This window comes from Crocuta crocuta, unplaced genomic scaffold (assembly GCF_008692635.1).
Source record: "Crocuta crocuta isolate KB4526 unplaced genomic scaffold, BGI_CrCroc_1.0 scaffold41, whole genome shotgun sequence".
NCBI lineage: Eukaryota > Metazoa > Chordata > Mammalia > Carnivora > Hyaenidae > Crocuta > Crocuta crocuta.
The window spans coordinates 15,733,763-15,752,472 of record NW_027529428.1 but is presented as its reverse complement, the minus strand read 5'-3'; the positions used below and the strand labels follow the sequence as shown (position 1 = coordinate 15,752,472).

Genomic DNA, 18,710 nt, shown 5'->3' with positions numbered 1-18,710 from the left:
TTGGTGAATGTCAGGCATGTTGCAATAAGTAGCCACAATGGACTAGTCAGAGCAACTTCTACCACTTGGTTTCTTTGTTTTTGTGATGTTGCTGCATGCTTCTGTTTTATGAGACTTTTCTTGTGTGGGGTTGGACCCATCTGTTGCCATCTTGGACTAGGATACTTGTATTTAAAAGGATGTGAAGAACAGAGAGAGAAACTGTTACACTGATAGAATGACATATCCTCAGCACTTACAAATTTATTTCCCTCCCTCTACTTCTGCTGACAGATATTCTGATGATTAATATTCCGATGAGTTTGTGTCTTTGGGAGAGGGAAAAAATGCCTGCCCTAAAGGGAGTCTTGAAAAGTACATCATAACAAGACCTAAGAAGTATTGTGAAAATGGACTTTTTTGTGTGGTAATACTCTTTCTGAAGTAAGAATGAAATGCAATTTTCATTTGAAATGAAATTGATCAACAATGAGAATCGTCAGCATTCATTTTGGTTTGGTTTTCCAGGGCCAGTCATTTGTGCACTTGAGGGCGTCCGTCTTGATCGTAGCGTCTACTACTCAAATGCCAATTTATATTTGAGCGAAAGCCCTAGAATAGAATATAAGGACTGGTGGAATTCTCAGCGTCACCATGGAAAGGCCTAACTACAGGATGTTTGTACATTATATACGTTGATTCCCAAGATGGAAGTCTGTGCACCTCCAGCAGTAGTCGAGGGTAACTGTTGATAGTTGGCCTTCTGGGGACCACCTCTTCAGAAGGGCTGGGTCACAGCCTAGGTGGGGTATGAGGGTGAGGATATTGGATTCTTGAGGAGAAAGTGCCACTGTATGGACCCAACATATTCAGGGAGTGTGCCTCCATTTCTAACAGCCTGTTCTCAGGATTTTATATTCGAGTAACATTTCCATGTCTTCTCTGGTTACCCTTTACTTAGAAAAGATGCCTAGGGCGGTCTCTGTGCTGTCTCTAGCTGTTTTCGGAGTTGTGTTCATATAATCCTGTATATTAGAAGATGCTTTTGCCATTTACCACTTTTTAAAAAGTTTTTCTCTCTCCATCTTACTATTGGTGTTTTTTCCCCCACTTCTTTACTGTTTGACATCAGATCCTGTCAAAAAGCTGACACATTTTTCATGTTAAAAAAAAAAAGCCATTTCAACAAGTAAGGCCCAAGAAGAAGGCAAAGTGCCTCGCTGCTGTGACCGTGTTCTGGAGGCCCTGAACTCTCAGGCACAAGGGAGGGGGAGTGTGTGTGAACGTGCGGAGAGGGAGCCATAAGCTCAGCCATCAAATTGGCCAGCCTGGTGACCAGCGCGCCCGTCCCCANCAGGGCGCTGGGGCCGGGTTTCCGCGCACCGGCCCCCGGCCGGGATGGGAGTTTTCGTTTCCGACGGAGGCAGAGCCCGCGGAGCGCGCTGAGGGGCCGGAGCCCCAGTCACTCCTCGCGCGCGCTGGCCGCCGCTGTCACCCGCAGGCGGGCGGGGAAGGGGACCCGCACGCCCGGCTTTGCGGTGGAAATCCGGGTTACCTGGTAAGTGGACACCGTAGGAACTTGGCGCGCAGGCGGGAGTCGGGGGAGCCAGCGCTCAGGGGGACACACCGGGGTTGGAAACCGTTCTCCACGCTGAGCCGGGTGCAAGCGTACGCGCACCCCCGGCCCCAGAGTTTCTGAGAGATCTGTCTGCAACCCTCAATTAGTAACCAAGCCCTGTTGTGCGTTGCCCCAGAGCGCCTAGTGTCGAAGGCGGAGAGGAAGTCAACAAGGTGTTCCAGTTTTCTTTAATCAGGAGGAGATCGTGTTTTTGGTTTTTCTTTTAAACAGCAGGGGCCGGAGGGCCGCACCGTCAAGGCAGGTTGCAGGACGCACGGCTCCGGGAGTCCCCGCCGAAGGGAAACTTCGGAGAAGTGGGACCTGATGGGGTGGCGTGAGGTCCCGCGCGCGCACACACGGGGCCGGAGCTGCCTTGTCCGGCTCCCACGTGTCTGTGAGGTTCCACCAGGGACGTTTTTGCACGCCCGGGAGCGGGTCCCCGTCGCCCCAGCAGGTCCTGGCTTGGGGGTGCTCGAACTTGTCGCCGGGACCTGGCGGCCGCCAGGTCTGTAACCACCACCTCCCACGCCGCAGAAAGCGCAGACAGACCCAGCGGTCACCGTCCCCGCCGGGTTGGGGTTCGTCACTCCGCGCGTGCGTTTTTATGGGGCGACAGTGTGAGCGCTGTCTGGAAGCCGCCTGCGTCCCGGGCGCCCCGTCCCGCTCACGGCTCCAGCCCCGTACAGGACCCCGTGTGGGTGTGCGGGCGGCGGGGCCGCTCTCCGGAAGGCGTGAGTGCGCCCCCGGTTCTCCCCTGGACACACACCTTGCCCCGAGCGCCACTGGCGAGTTACTCACTGGAGCTGACAAGCCCCCGCGGGGACGAGGAAGTTACCCAAGTGTCTGGAAAGCTCGGCCCGGACGGATTTGTCATCCTGTGGATGATTCAGTGAGGTACCTGGAGGGAGCCGGTTTCTGGCGTGTGGGTCGCGCCCTCCCTCGCCTTGTCGGGGTGTTTGGGCGGAGCCCCGGAGCCCCGGCCCCCGGGTCCCCGTCCCCGTCCCCCGGCTCCGGCCGCGGGCCGGCGGCGGCGCCCTCTCGGCCGGGCTTACTCAGGACCGGGTTGCACAACNCTCCAGCCCCGGGCCGGGGGCGGGGGTGGAGGGTACTTCCGGAATCGCAGGGAGCAGCGTCTGTTGGGACCGGACTCTTGTCATCGCGGCCCCCTTTACAGGGAAAAGGGCTGTGCGTCCCCCACTCCCGTACTCCCAGAGCCTCCGTGTCTCCCCGGAGTTTGGGCCGGGCGGGTGGGGGAGGGGTGCTGGAGTTTGCGGGGACAGGGACGTACCGCAGCTCCCCCCAGCGGGCCAGTTCCCTCGGCTACGCGAGCGGGGAGTATCAAGTATGGACTGAACGCTGGCAGGGCCCGTGGCGATGGCTGGGTCACCTACAAAGAGGAAACCGAGACCCAGAGACTTTGAGGGTTTTGTCCAGTCGCCCGGAGGCAGTTGCTACAGATGCTGGACACACACTCCAGTTTCCTAGTTTCCAGTGCAGAGAGCATTTCTTGGTTTGAAGATGAACTCAAGACAAGTGTGAAGTCTCCGTGTCCCCACTGAAAGCTTTGATGAGCCGTCATTTCTGCCTTGGGAGTCAGCCAGACGTCCCTTTCCCCTGTGGCACCTTCTCCATTAGACCACCCTCTTTTACACTAAGCAGGGAAGCTTTTTTTTTTTTCTTTTTTGTATTTGTTTGGTTTAAATCTCCCCATTTCTCCTCTTCTCCCTTCTCCGATTTTACTTCCTCAGTAATGTGTTGAACAAGGGCGTCCTGCAAAGGTTTGCAGAAAAAGGATCTGCCCAAAATGAAGGTTGGGGGAAAGCTCGCAGCCCTATGGAGACAGGAGTGTGTGGTATTTTACAGTATTGTTGCAACTGGGAACTTGCTGAAGTTCAAGGGTCACGTGTAAATGCACTACCGTTTTCATTAGTTGTCTGTGGCAGCCAGACTGGACCCTCCACTGCTTTTGAGAGGAGTAGGGGACAATTCTTTTCCAGTTACTTTCCAAAAACTCTTTTCCTTGTCGGCGAATGAAGTCTTCATTGTTGCTCGGACGACTCAACAGTTCTTGAGTATGAGTAGTTAAGCCTCAGCGCGGCTGTTACTCCCTCGTTGCCTGGTTTATGCTTGGCCGGTTTTTTTTTTTTTTTTAATTTATTTCTAGGAGAGAGAGAGAGACAGCGTGAGCAGGGGAGGGTCAGAGAGAGAGGGAGACACAGACTGAAACAGGCTCCAGGCTCTGAGCTGTCAGTCAGCACAGAGCTCGACGCGGGGCTCGAACCCATGAACCGCGAGATCATGACCTAAGCGAAAGTGGGACGCTTAACCGAGAAGCCACCCAGGCGTCCCTACGCTCGGCCACTTTTAAGAGGCATCTTTTTTCTGATTGCCCAGTTCCACCAAGTTCCCCAATAGTAGTTGGTTTGTCAGAGGCCGAATACCTGGGGTCTATTTGTTTGCTTGAAAGTGGTCATCATTCCAAGTAAGAAAAGCAACTTTTTGTGTGTATGTGGGGAGGTGGAGTGGACTCTAGGGTTCACCTAGTGGGTCAAATTCCTGTTGGGCCAAAATAGGCAGGGCAGGGGGGCTTAGATAATAGCAGACTAATGTTTTATACCAGCCTTGAATTCTTCCATATGGCGGAGAGAGGTCTTTCCATTGCTTCAAAAGAGAGCTGAGCGTTCTCAGTGTTTTTTTCTCTGAGTGTTCTTTCTTGCTAGTAAATTAAGTCTGAGGGCAGTCTTTTCACTTTTGTGTCTCTCTTATTGTAGGTACTGCTCTCTGGAGTTGGAATGTTAGTTTGTAATTCTTCTCGAATATAGATGAAGTGCCTCTTGAAGAAGATAATTCAGGAAGCGGCATCCAAGGCACACTCTCTTCCCTAGAGAAGTCGTTGTCTGTGTTTCCGTAATTATTCTCCATAGAGGGTATTAGAAAGGAGGTAGACATACAGGACTTGACTCTAACTTTTCACTAAGTCAGGTTGCTTCATAGGATCCATTAGGATTGAAAATAAAATTAAAAAATAGATCAGTGGTGGGGCGCCTGGGTGGCTCAGTCGGTTGACATCCGACTTCAGATCAGGTCATGACCTCACAGTTTGTGGGTTCCCGCTCTGCGTTGGCCTCTGCGCTGACAGCCAGAGGAGCCTGGAGCCTGCTTCGGATTCTGTGTCTCCCTCTTTCTCTGCCCCTCCCCCACTCGCATCCTCTCTCTCTCTCTCTCTCTCAAAAATGAATAAATGTTAAAAAAAATTTAAAAATAAATAAAATAGGAAATCTGGCAGTAAAAGACATGTTGCCTTACTCACCCCTGGAGACTGAGGCACATGACAAAATCTTTAAATGTCTCTAACCCATTGTTTGATAAAAAGATGCCCAAGTTCCAAGTTTTCCATTCACTTCAGGCAGAGTTGACATAAACCCCATTTTTTTTTATTGAGGTGAAAGAAAATATCCATATAGAAAAGATACATATCTTAAGACTGATGAAATTTCACAAGCTAAACACAACTGAATCACTGGTATCCAGATGAAGAACTAGAATGTTATCACCACTCCAGAAACATCTCTCATTCTGCCTTCCAGTCACTGTGTTCCCTCCAAAAGTAACCACAGCCTTGACTTCTAACAGATACGTTAATTTTGCCTGTCTGTAAACATACCTTAATATAAGCAGTATTAAGGTTCAGTATGTACTGCTGGGTCTGTCTGCTTTGCTGATAATAATAATAATAGTAGGTCAGATTATTTGGATTTCCCTTTAAAGATGGCGGGAACAGTTTAGCTTGCAGAAGTGAGTTGGCCAGGCATTACTTAATATGACAGAATCAGGGAAAACGCTAACAGGACAGAAGCTGTATTTTCTGTCCCAGTGACTGTGTGGCAGGGAGACGGGTGAAGTGTACAGCGTGAAGCCAGCGCAGGTGAGGAAGGAGAATGTGCCTTCCACCCTGCAGCTCCAAGCTCATTTGATGGTTTCTCCGTGAGGGTCCCTGACCCCCACATCAAAAGAAGAAGTGCCTGGTCCCAGGGCTGAAATGACTTGTATTTGTCTCCCAGCTATGATTTTTAATTGTTTGTGGGTACGCCAAGATAAAGTCAGGAGTAATGTTTCTGCTCAGAAGAGTGGCATAGCGTGTCTGTGCTTCTTTCCTTTTGGGGAAAGGAGTAAACTAGGGAGCACGCGACTGTGATTAGACTGTGTTCCACAGGAGACCCGAGTGCAGAATTCGTGATCATGTGGGTGCACTTTATTGGACTGTATTTGGGCAGTAAATGATAAATATAGGCTATAAACATATAATTATCTATTTCTCTGATACCGGGTTCTTCAGTGTAAATGAGCAGCGCAGTGTGATAAGTATGAATACAGTAAATATATGTAATCTGTAAGGATGTAGGGTACGTGTGGTATGAACAATATAGATGTGTAGGTGTGACATGAAACCATCGGTGTATGTATAAGGGCTGGTGATAGCTCAAAGGTAAATTAGCGCACCTGAACTTAATGAGATTAGAGTTTAGGCAGGGAGATGAGCCGGAGCCAAGTAACTATAAGGCAACGTAGAAAGTTATGAATGTTACAAGTATTTAGAGTAAAACACAAACATTTATTGGGTCCTCCTGTGTACCCGGCACTGTGCTAGGCAAGTAACCTGCATTATCTCATTTATTATTTTGTAATTCCATGAACCACGTATAATAGTATAATTGTAACCATTTTACAAACAGGTAGAGATATTAACAGAGGTCGGGGAAGGCCTAACGTGGGTATTTGGGATGGACCTGGAGGGTTTGGAGGATCTGGATTTGGTGGAGAAAGGGGCAAAGGAAGGGATGAGGGGAAGGACCACCCATGTGGACTCTAAGGCAGTAAGTGGGATGAACAGAGACAAGGATCCACTTATGTCCCACGTTGGGAACAGAATCAGGGGCCTTGTCTGTAAACCTGGAGTCATGAGGGCTGTACATGGTGAGAGCTGAAGGAAGCTGATGGGGCCCCGCTCGGCTGATGTGATCTCCTCAGGGCCAAGAATGGGAAGCACACATTCCTTCAGGTGCGGCAAGCCTTGCTGAACTGCAGATGGACAGATAGGGGTACGGCACCAGGTCAGACCCTGTCCCAGGGGCCTTGATGGAGCTCAGACTTCCTGAATATCAGTTCTTCCTCAAGTTCCAAGCCAGATCTAAGAAGTCTCACTTCTAGGCCTGCTGAATACTATACACAGAAGGCAAACCAGACACCAGGGCTGTGTACAGTTCTTGTTTTTCTTGCGTGTGAAGAAATGGATTAATGTTTTCCCAACCTTTTCAGTATGACCAGTAGATTCCCCTTCTTTCTTAATTTGACTGAGTCATTCATGTTGTTCCTTCGTTCGTTCGTTCGTTCGTTCGTTCTTTCTCTCTCTCTCTCTCTCTCCTCTCTCCTCCCTCCCTCCCTCCCTTCCTCCCNTTTTTTTTTTTTTTTTTTTTTTTTTTTAAACAAATATGTTGTCATGTTGGTTAAGGGCCTAGTCATTGTTGTGAATGTTCATACTTCTGCAGTGATGTCAGTGAACACAATTTAACTTGTATAAAACTTTTGTCTACCAACCCTAAAAATAGTTTTATTGGTCACTTTTAAGTAATAACTATGCTGAAGGCAAGAAATCACTCAGTGATACATGGGATGGGGGACCCTTTAATATGCTTGGATATTTGGTTTAGTGAGTGATAAATTCAGTTTTATTTCTAGAATCTTCCATAAGTAGAGATTTATGACTTTTTTGAAAGGAGTGTGATCTTTAGCTTTGTAAATAGCTCTTCACATAGACCGAGTAGTCATTTGTCCACACGCACAAAATGACAAAGAATGCATTTTTCATTTGCCAGATTTTACTACCTTTCTATCTTCTTGTATAAAGGTGGAGGTTTGTTTTTGTTTTTGTTTTGAAAGAAAAATATCCAGGCAGTTACTCTTCTTTTATATTTCTGAAGAAGTCTTTGTGCCTCAAACCGTGGCCATGTGGTGTTCACTCTTTGCAGTTCAGGTAATTAATTCAGTGGTGACATCATAAGGAATGTGTTCATTTTTCCATTTCAAATTCCTCTTCATGGGACCTGATGGTTAACTCCTATTAAGAACACCCTTGGAAAAACTCCGTTCTCAAGGGCAGTTATGTGTTAATTTAAACTTGTCCTCCCTTGGCTTTGTGAGAATGAAGTTCTATTTCAGGGAAGGTGCTCTCTCTTCTACAATGAAGGAGAACTAAAATTGTGGGTCAATTTGATCCTAATTCTGTTGGTCAATTTGTTTGATACTGATCGAATAATATTTACTAGTCAAATGCACAGTGAAAGAGGACAGTGTTCAGACAGCCTTTTTAATTTAATCCTTAAATTCTACAAACCTAAAAATGTCAAACTTCTAGATCTTTCCTTCATTACATATAAATAATTTATATCAATTAATTAAAATAAATAAAGGATATTTAATGCAGCTATATTTTGATATTTGTTTTACTTTGGCTATTCAACTCTACCTATTCCTATAAGCTCTTTTTCTTTTTAGGTGCCTGGGCAGGCAGATAGTCTAAATGCTTTTATAACAGTGGCTTTTATGCCTTTTTGACTATAATTCACAATAAAATACATCTTTTCACCTTACCCAGAATACACTATACGCATTAAGATCTACAGACATGTGTACCCACAAGTAAACTGAAGTAAAACAGTACTTAATCATGATTCCATCTGATGTACTCTGATAGTTTCTATTTTATTCCAGTCAGTTCTGTTACAAAACACCCTTTCCATTGAATAATTGATTTCAGGGCCTACTGTCAGAATGCCGCCAGTTTGAAAAACACTGCTTTGGAAACTTTAGTACTTTGTTAGAGATCTAGAAACTTATGGCTGCGGCATGGTTACCTTTCTGACCATACCTATGTTTATCTTAAAAAATCTTTTTCGTTCCAAGTTCATTCTCATTTTATGTGATTTCTTACAGTCCTAATTATTCCCTTCTCCCTTGCCATTTGTGGTAGGGCCACAGATTTCTAGAACTTTCCGTACTCATTGATGAGTTCAGGATTGAGGCAAGGTAAAAGGAAACATTTGAAGGTAATTAATCCTGAAAGGGGTGACATTTAGTAAACTAAGGGGGTATGAGAGTTACATAAATGGAGTGAAGTATGGAGAGTGATTCTAAGAGAGGTTACTGAACTTTTAATATTCCTGCCAGTATATTTTCCTGGAGGTTCTCTGAATTTCTTCTAGTAATCTGTAATCATTGGTTTTATGTGGCAAGTTCTCAATTCTGCTTTGATTTTTAGGTTAGGATTGACTAATTTGGAGAGTAAAGTTCTGAATTAGACTTGCTCATTTCTTTTTCTCTTACTTCCGTCCTTCTCCCTTTATCTTACCTTGTCTGTATTTACTACCTGCATTTCGAATATCATAGCCTTCAATTTAAGTTTAAAAGGTACTGCCAGATATTTTACACCATACTTAAGGAAGATTATTTCTGTTGAGAAAATTTTTACAAAACAAAAAAATAAATAAAAAAATTAGAATATGTGTATCTCTAGATAGGAAAGGGTTGAAATCCACAGAGAAAACAGTCAGGGATCCTATCAGATGTGATCCATAATGTTCATTATGTTATCTTTCCCGAGTGATCTTGAATGAAAGCATCATCATGAATCTCTGCAGAGAACAGTAATTTATCTTCATAATTTTTAATTGATAGAACTCAGTGCTAAACCTCTTTGATTTTTTTAAGATTGTATTTTATTGGTGATTATATTGCCTGAGTAATATCTGTACATCTTAGTGTTCAGAGTAAGTATACTGATATTCTTAGCATCACCAACATCAGACCTTGGCAGTAGCTGCATGCGTGTGTGATCTATACATGGTGGTTCCCATGTGTGATCTCCCTAAGTTTGTGTTCTGCATCTCAGCGCTGTGGAAACATCCCTCTCTGTTTCCGTGTAACTTGTGTTGTGAAGTCTGTGAATCTGTCAGTCTCACCGAATAAAGTTATAAAACCACAGAAGTGATCAACCCTTCTTTGTCGTGGGTTACTTGATCATAATCCAGTGCCCTCCCTTTCAATTTAGAGAAATGGTATCGTACACATTCAATGCATTTCCTCTATAATATCCTCCCGGTTCGCGGGTCCATGTTTGCACTTTCCTCTCGTTAAAATTGGCGACGAGAATAATTTTGATTTATTGGTTTCATCTAATATAGCTGTGTTTATATTGTTGCCAATAAAATGACTTACACGATTGGTTTTTGTTTATACAATCTTTTCTGAGGAGTCAGTCACCTGTGTTAGGACAAGGTACATTCTGCTTATTAAAATGAACTCCTGGGATCTAAGAACATTCAGCTCTATCTGTCCTTGATTGAATTGCAAAATGTGCTTCACACCGCAGCCGTGCATGAGAATAACTTACATTATGTGTCAATAGGCTTTTCATTTCTATATTCTTCTGGCTACAAACGCTGTAACCAGAGACCGGCAGGGGAATAGCTCGGGTCTATTAATGATCAAGGCAGAGATGTTGAAAAAGCAGTTAATGAAATTATACAATCGTTAACCTGAAGGGAAAAGAATAAACAGAATCAATAAAACCCCTATTTCAGATGGCTTGGATGTATATAAAGAAGCCAATCCAGGAGTAGTTTGTTTGCTTACAGTATTTTGTGTCTCATTATCAGGTTTTCTGTGCGGGGCAAGAGTAACGCGTGTGGCATAAGGAATGGAAAATGTAACAAAGGCTAAATGTAGCCTAAGGAAATGAAATGATGTATGAAAATTAATAATTAACTGGCTCATCAGATGAATTATGACTCTAGATGAGTTTATTAATGATATTTACTAAGAAAGAGCCCTTGGCTGTAAATAGGCATTATGGAACTCATGTTTTTGGAATGTTCTTGAATGGATGAGCTAATGTTGCTTTTCATTTGTTGAATCTTTTAGTCTATGAGCCACAGTGCCTAGAGCCTTGAGTAGAAGGTAGAGTCATGATTTTGTATTTTGATCAGTCATAGCTTTTCCAGAAAACTAGTGAAATCACTAAATGGTTTTGTGCCTAAGTTTCCTTAGGAATTAAGTAACTTCCTTTTTGACCTGACTCGAAGGAGTATGTTTCAGGAGTTTGAAAGTGGTCGAAGGGAAGGATTTATGAACTCACCTTGACTCATTTGACAGAATGAACATTTTTATTGTTTGAACCGATAGAGAATTAAAACTCCAAGTGTATTAATATGTCAGATTCAGAGTACCCTAAATTTGTACTTTCAGACGTTCCTTGCTTTCTCTTTTTCTTTTTCTTCTTTTTTTTTTTTTTTTTCCTGTTGATAGCTTGGGGAGGGGAGAAGGGTACTGACTGAAGGATGAAGGAAAAAGTAATTCTGGGGAACTTGAGTACGTGTTTAAATAGAAGGCTGTCTGCCAATGGAATCCTACCACTTGGATTTTGATACTGATTAGTTATGATTTCACTTTTTGGCAAAGCATGGGCAAATTTAATCCTGATACTGTACTTTCAGGATTGTCTTTTAAGTGTTGTCTTTCAGCACACTGCTGACGTGGGAACCTCCTACTAACTCTTGCTTTGATGGAGTGGATGAATACTACTATTTTTGCTTCATTGTTTACCCTGTCCCCTCGATTTAAGTGCCATAGGTATAAAATCTACATATTTATCCTTGATCATAGTAAGTGGGTATTTTCTTTCAAAGTTTATTTATTTTGAGAGAGACAGAGAGCACAAGCAGGGCAGGGGCAGGGACGGGAGGGGGTGGGACAGAAGATCTGAAGCAGGCTCTGTGCTGACAGCAGAGAGCCAGATGCGGGCTCTAACTCATGATCCCAAGATCGTGACCTGAGCTGAAGTTGGATGCTTAACTGACTGAGCCACCCACGCGCCCCATAATTGGGTATTTTTGATCATCTTCCTTACCTTAATTATCTAGAAGATCAGAATTTCAAGAGACCTTAGTGATTATCACCAACTTCCTTATTTTGTGGATGAAAGCTCTGAGTCCAAAGAAGTTATAAATGATGTGCCAGAGGTAGAACTCTGGTGTCCTGCCTTCTAGTTGAGTGCTTTTTTTCCCTCTCTGACTCAATGAGGAAGTGTCTTTCTTAAAAGTTAGCAGTTTATTCCTTTTTTGTTACCAAGTTGACCTAGGATTATAAATGATCATATGGCCTAGCTAAAAAGTATATAATGTTTTATGATATCAGTAGAAAAAATTGATTTTTAAATCCTGGTCTCTAATGCTTGAAAAATCTGTTGGCATAATTATCCAACAGTGAAACACTGGATTATTAAGCATATTTTCACATTCAGTTTATTTTTGACCTGAGGCTGTTTTTCTCGGCTCCTATGCCACTGCCCCACTGGTGTTTCATTACGGTATCAACCGCTGTACTCTCTGGCTGTTGCTTTTTTATTAATAAAATTTAAGTGCATTTTCGTTATTATTGTTACTTTCAACTTAAAGCGATTTAAAACAGGAGCACAGTTTATAAATAAAATAAAAGTCCAGTTTGACAGGCAAATCTGAGTGTCTGGTACTTAATTCTCAGCGCTTTATTTTTCTTGCACCCTCACCTTTTTAATGATCTGACCCAATGCTAAGTACCTACTTATGCGTTTTTATCCAGATATTTGATGAGAATTCCTGCTTGCATATGATCTTGCTGCCAGAGAAATGACTCCTTTATTTTTAAAAACCTGGAAATGGGCATAGTCTGCAAATCTGCAGACGCTGTCACATGGACTCATAGTGACTCATCCTGCCAGTCATTTTGGATGACTCTTTATTTTCAACAAATTACCAATACTATGTATACACACACACACACACGCGTGCACGCGCGCACACACGTATATATATACGTTATATATATGATTATATATAAATATGTATGTATATTTATTGGGGTGTATATATATATATATTTATTTATCTATGTTGGTACTGAATAAGGGTTCTCTTCTGCAAGGTTCAGAGTATTCAGAAAACACTGTTTTATGAATGAGTGGAGAATACGTGGCCAGTATCCTCTGGCAAAGCACAGAGACATTAAATGACTCTTGCTCACCATCAACCCACGAATGAACAGAGCAGCCGATAATACACTATAGTTCTTTTTAAATGGACACAGCAGAAAAGGCATTAGAATTTTTCCAATGTGAAAAACCAACATCTTACAACCAGTTTGATACCAGGATTCATTTCTGATTCTTCCATAAAACAACTTAAATAAGGTTTGGGTAGGCTGCATTTACCTGTCCATTCTTGGGGATTATAGTGGAGGGAGGGGCAGTAGCTAAATATGAGAGTATTTCTCAGGACTGGATGGCCTGGTGGTATGAAATACAGACTGATAGAATTCCTTCTTTTTTAATTTTTTTTTTTTTTTTTTTAATTTTTGAGAGAGAGAGAAAGAGAATGAGGGAGGGAAGTAGGGGCAGAGAGAGAGAGGAAGAGAGAGAATCCCAAGCAGGCTCAACACTGTCAGCAGAGCCCGATGCGGGACTTGATCTCTCGAACTATGAGATCATGATGTGAGCTGAAATAAAGAGTTGGACACTTAATGACTGAGCCACCCAGGTGCCTTAGACTAACAGAATTCTTTTTTTTTTAAATGCTTATTTTTTGAGACAGAGAAAGTGTACATTTGTGAGGGGCAGGGAGAGGGGACAGAGGATTGGAAGTGGGCTCTGTGGTGACAGCAGAGAGCCTGATCCAAGGCTTAAACTCATGAACCGTGAGATCATGACCTGAGCTGAAGTCAGACTCTTAACTGATTAAGCCACCCTGGTGCCCCTAGAATTTTTAATAAAGTAGAGAATTGGTAAAGATGAGGAAAACATTCCAAATGTTGTACTGTTAATAATTTTGGAAGTTTCTCAACATATGGGAATGCATAATGCTGAGGGCACAGTGAGTGGTTGACTTGAAAATCAAATACTTTTTGATTGTCTGTAAGGATAAAAGAAAACTCTTCACAGAGAGTTTTCTCTCTGTGATGTTCTGTCCTTGGTGACTGATGGAGCCATTCATTTAGGAATTGGTTGGAAATATTTGTCCAAGACACTGAGTGGATTGTACAGAAAAAGCAGGAATCATCCAGTTGAGACTGTCTGACCACTGTGGCTTTGCACTCAGTCCTGTTTCCTGCATTTGCCCAGGTTTGGCTTCTTTTCATGACTATCCTATCTGTGGAGAAGCATACAGATCGTGACTGTGTCTGTCCTTCATTTGGACTAGTGACACTTAAGCATCTCATTGACTCTGTGTACGTTTCGGGGAGCTGTTGCAGATCAAGGTAAGGAATGGCCTTTCCTAAAGATTTGTAAGCAGAGCGTACTGACATCATGACACACAGACGGGTAATGACGTCCTGCCGTCTTATCAGTACTCCGTTCTCTCTCTGCTGCTTGAGGGAAGGGGTGGTGGAATGGCAGACGGAAGCTTTGTGGAACTGCGGTTGATTTCCTGTGTGTGGAGTCTGGTGGACGTATTTACTGTTAGAAGGGCTCTTCTTTGGTTAGGCTTTCCACAAAGTGTTTTGCACAGACTTCTTCCTTTCCTAGGATCTTAATAGAAGGTGAGAGTATGGTGTTGTTGATTCTTTTTCCATTCCTGTAACTCACAATCACGGAACCAAGACCCTGGTGCGGCTGTATTTGGAAATATGGGCATATGATGTCTTTGTGAGAATCCCAGGCCCTTATGTTTATCTTTTGTAAATCTAGGGACTGTGAAAAATTTGCTCTTACAGTAAGTGTCAGAGGTGGCTTAATATCCTCACGATCTTATTCAGAGGCCATATCTTTTGTTTCCTGGAAACGTCGAAGTGTTGGTCTCACGGCCCATGAAGGTGATGCTTTGAGTTTCCCAAGACTCACCCGGGCAAAAGTGAACTAGGATGGACAGACAGACCCTCTAGGGAGCAAAAGAAGTTTCACTTTGCAGGCTGGCACCAGTTGATTGGTTGTCATTGCCAAGAGCACTGTATTGAGAAGGGCTCAGTGGCAAACAAAACAACGCAGTGATCCATAACCCGTGTCTGCTGCGAGTGCGGTACGGGAGAGTGCCTGCCAGGGAACCATGTGTGTGATGACCTTGCCTTACACAAAAGGCTTTTTGCGAAGAGTGCTGCTTTTCTTCCTGATAGAATGCTACACAGGTTGAAAACTCACAGTGACTGACTTTCATTTTTGCCTTTAAAACTGCCTGCATTTATTCTTTTAAACAGGCTAATAACCCACACCATGGATAACTTACTGGACTTTGCCTGAAAGGACTCAGTAGTGCCACTGGATATTTGACCATCCTGGCCGCGGGGTTTTTTCAGAATGAATGGAAGGTCATGCAGCATGAGTCTCCACCGGACATCAGGAAGCCCACAGGGGCCTGGGATGGTCAGTGGCCAGCACATCCCTCCCATCCGAGCCCACTCTGGGACTCCTGGCCCCTCGGCCTGTGGCAACATGTTGAGCTCTGCTATCGGAAGCCTTACTAACAGCGTCCGTCTCAAGATGGCGTCGGGAGGAGGGCTGGCTCCGCAGGGCAGCATGACCGAGAGCCCCCTCCATCTGCCCGCCTTGAGCCCCCGGAGACAAGTGCTCACCAACGGGAAGCCACGATTCCAGGTCACCCAGGCTGGAGGCATGTCAGGGCCACACACTTTAAAGCCAAAGCAGCAGGAGTTTGGAAGTCCCTTTCCTCCAAATCCTGGGAAAGGTAGGATTGTCTTTCTGGGATCTTTTACAAGTGGAAACTATTTTTTCCTCCCCCTTGTTCCTCCTGCCAGCAAATCTTATGGAAAAATACATGATTGAACATCAGGGTCAGAGCCGATGGTCTCAGTAGTATGTAGCTTATGTGGTCGGGGGGTGGGTGTGTATGTGCGCGTGAGGGCGAGGAGGCCACAGTGGCAAACGTGATACCTCGTGGGACTGTGAAGCGGAGTAGAAGGCGAGACAGAGAGATCAGAAACAGGGATGGGCGGGGGCGGGGTGGCGCCTGAGTGGCTCAGTCGGTTGAGTATCTGACTTCAGCTCAGGTCATTATCTCGTGGTTCAGGAGTTCGAGCCCCGCACCACGCTCTGTGCTGACAGTTCAGAGCCTGGAGCCTACTTCAGATTCTGTGTCTCCATCTCTCTCTACTCATCCCCTGCCTGTGGTCTGTCTCTCTGTCTCTCAAAAATAAAGAAACACTAAAAAAAAAAAAAAGAAAGAAAGAAAGAAAGAAACAGGGATGAGGGTGGGTGGGTGGTGGAAGGGCAAGAGTGAGTTTAGCGAGATCCCACCCCTGGAAACACAAAGGGGCTGGATTCCGCAGGCCGTGGAGGATGGGGGCGGCTGGAACAGTTGTTGTGCTAGTTGGGTGCCAGAAGAAAGGTTTGGGAAGAAAAAGATAAAAGAGGAGAAATGTTAGTAGCCAATAAAGTGAAGAATTAGTACATAGAAACGGTAAAAAATTATTCCTAGAGCAGAACCCGTAAGTTTTGTACGAAAGCTAGTGACAGAAGGGAAGAAAGCTAGACAGGAGAGTGAAGCCTGTGCTTCGGGGCTGGTGGAGAACTGGAAAACTGGGTTAATTTGAAATGTGGAGAGAATGTGCTTTTAATTCAGTAGTATTTGGATAATATGTATTTTAAGTCACAGAATCATTGTTGGAGAATAGCAGATTATTGGAATGACACACACTCTTTAGAAACCGATGTTGACTTAATGAGTTATATTGCAAATGAGATGTGTATTTGGGCTAGAAAAAAGAAAGACGGTGTATCTCAGCTTTGTTATGTAAAACAGTACAATTATATGTTCCTTTAGGTATTTTTAGCATTTGTTTTTCACTGTTAATATTAAGTGTTTACACTATCAAATAGAATCACTGGCAGCCCAAGTAGCCATGCACCCACTTAACTCAGCTCACCCAGTTAGGGTGAATAATTATTTGTATGTGGCAAATAACCAAAAAGTTGTTTTTGTGTCTCTGTATTCCTCTCCATGGTATAAATGGGTTGATTAAGGAAAAACCTGAAACATATGTGTAGCTTTTTTCTTATTTATTTATTTATTTATTTGTTTATTTGTTTATTGGCTTAGGTTTAGGTTTGGTTTCAGGTTGTTTTGTTTCTTAGACCTACTGATGTTTAGTATGAGTTTAGGAAACACTTGTCCCGGGGCCTCCAAACCGCACCATTGTCAGGTTGCTGTGTTCATGGTATGACAAGCTATGTGCCTCGATGTCAAGCTCATGTACTTGGGTTTTCAGGGGGCGGAGACCCAGTGAAGTCTTTCAACTCATGCTTGTCTAGTGTACCATAGCTTGCTGTCAGATCTACTTGTGTTGAAATCCTGGCTGGCAATGATAATGCTGATAGTGTTAATAACTTCTATTTATTATGTCATAACTTAGCACAGGTCAGGCACTGTTTTGAGGACTTCCGACATGTGATCTCAGTTATATTGCTCACGACGGCCCTGAGTCGTATGCAGCTGTTAATTGACTGATACAGGAACTTAGGTCTAGAAAGTGTAAGTGACTTCAGCATTGCCACCTGGGAAGGAGTTTGGGGATATTACTTGGACGGTGACCAGAAGTGGTTATGATTGTACTCCTGGTTTAAGAGAAATGTTTCAGGGAATTCAGGGATAGTGAGTTCTCAGGGGTCATACATCCTGGAGCTCAGGTAAAATGTCAGCACTAGTGCTGCCCGCCTAGCGCCCTCTTTCCAGCATCCTGGCTCCTTGTGCAGCTTCTGAGCTTGTGGTGCCTGCTCTGGATGTGCACGGATGGGGTGGGCCTGAGCACGGACCAGGGGTCAAGGCCAGCAGTATTACCATCCTTTCTGGCCTTGGGGAGCTTGGGTAGCACTCTGGATGGTGGCTGACTGTGTCCGTTTCAGATACCGGTTGGCAGTTCCAAAGCTAAGCCAGTAACTGGCTGAGGATAGGTGATCCGGGACTGTTTATTTTACTTTACTTTACTTTACTCTACTTTACTTTATTTTATTTATTATTTTTTAATGTTTTATTTATTTCTGAGAGAGAGAGAGACAGCATGAACAGGGGAGTGTCCGAGAGAGAGGGAGATACAAATTCTGAAACAGGCTCCAGGCTCTGAGCTGTCAGCACAGAGCCCGACGTGGGACTCAGACCCACAAACCGTGAGATCATGACCTGAGCCAAAGTCAGATGCTCAACCGACTGAGCCACCCAGGCACCCTGATCCGGGACTGTTTAATCTCCATCCAGTCATTTACTCAACAGAGAATTATTGAGTATATATTGTAGGTGAGCCACTGCTTTAGGGTTACAGTAGCCAAGAAAACATAGTCCTGGTCCTCAGGGAGTTAGGAGAATTCAGACAAATGAATGGGCAGTTAAAGCATAGTCAGGGCTCTGATAGCGGTACACTGAGGGCGGTGGGGCCACATTTGGAGGGTTCCCAGCCCGTGCTTGATGAGTGGATCTGGGAGGAGGGTAGGATATCTAGGCAGATAAGTAACTAGCCTTGGAGTCTTGCAAATTGTATGTTGTGTGTGTGTGCGTGTGTTGCATGTGTGCGTCTGGGCACGTGTGTATGTGCGTGTGTGAGGGAGGCTGTCTGGGAACCCAATCTGGATAGAGAGATGAGCACCCTCAAAACCTGGAAGGAGAGATCATGGTGCATTTCATTAACTTCTGCCTGATTCCACCCTGGGGCTGTACAGACTGTTAAGAGACGAGACTGGGAGAGGAATCAGCAGAGGCCGCATAAAGGTTATGAACAATGTGCTGAGGAGTGCGGGTCTATCCTGACCACACTGTGAGTTGCCGAAGGGTTTTAACCTTGGGGATGATGTGATGGAATGATGTGATAAACTTGAGGTTGACATCTCTCTTGGGATTTGTCATTGCTTTTTTATGTGTTATTGACATTGCCATGACCCAGAGAGATAGGTACCAAGAGCCTGTGACTCTGTGGGTGTATTAGTTAGGGAGTTCTCTAGCAAAATGGATCCTATAGGAAATATATCTGTGCCTGTACCTGTATCTGTACCTGTACCTGCATCTGAATAGACTGTGGAGACTGACCATCT

General features: G+C 44.4%; 1 protein-coding gene across 1 annotated transcript in view; it reads left to right on the top strand.

Moving 5' to 3' along the window:
* The first annotated feature begins 589 nt into the window (after window positions 1-589).
* The window catches only part of GLIS3 (GLIS family zinc finger 3), a 438,239-nt gene continuing 420,118 nt past the window's right edge, over window positions 590-18,710 (top strand). The window contains 2 exon segments of the mRNA XM_077759313.1: window positions 590-720; window positions 14,873-15,360. Coding sequence (XP_077615439.1) covers window positions 14,973-15,360 — 388 coding nt within the window. The 5' untranslated portion in view covers window positions 590-720; window positions 14,873-14,972.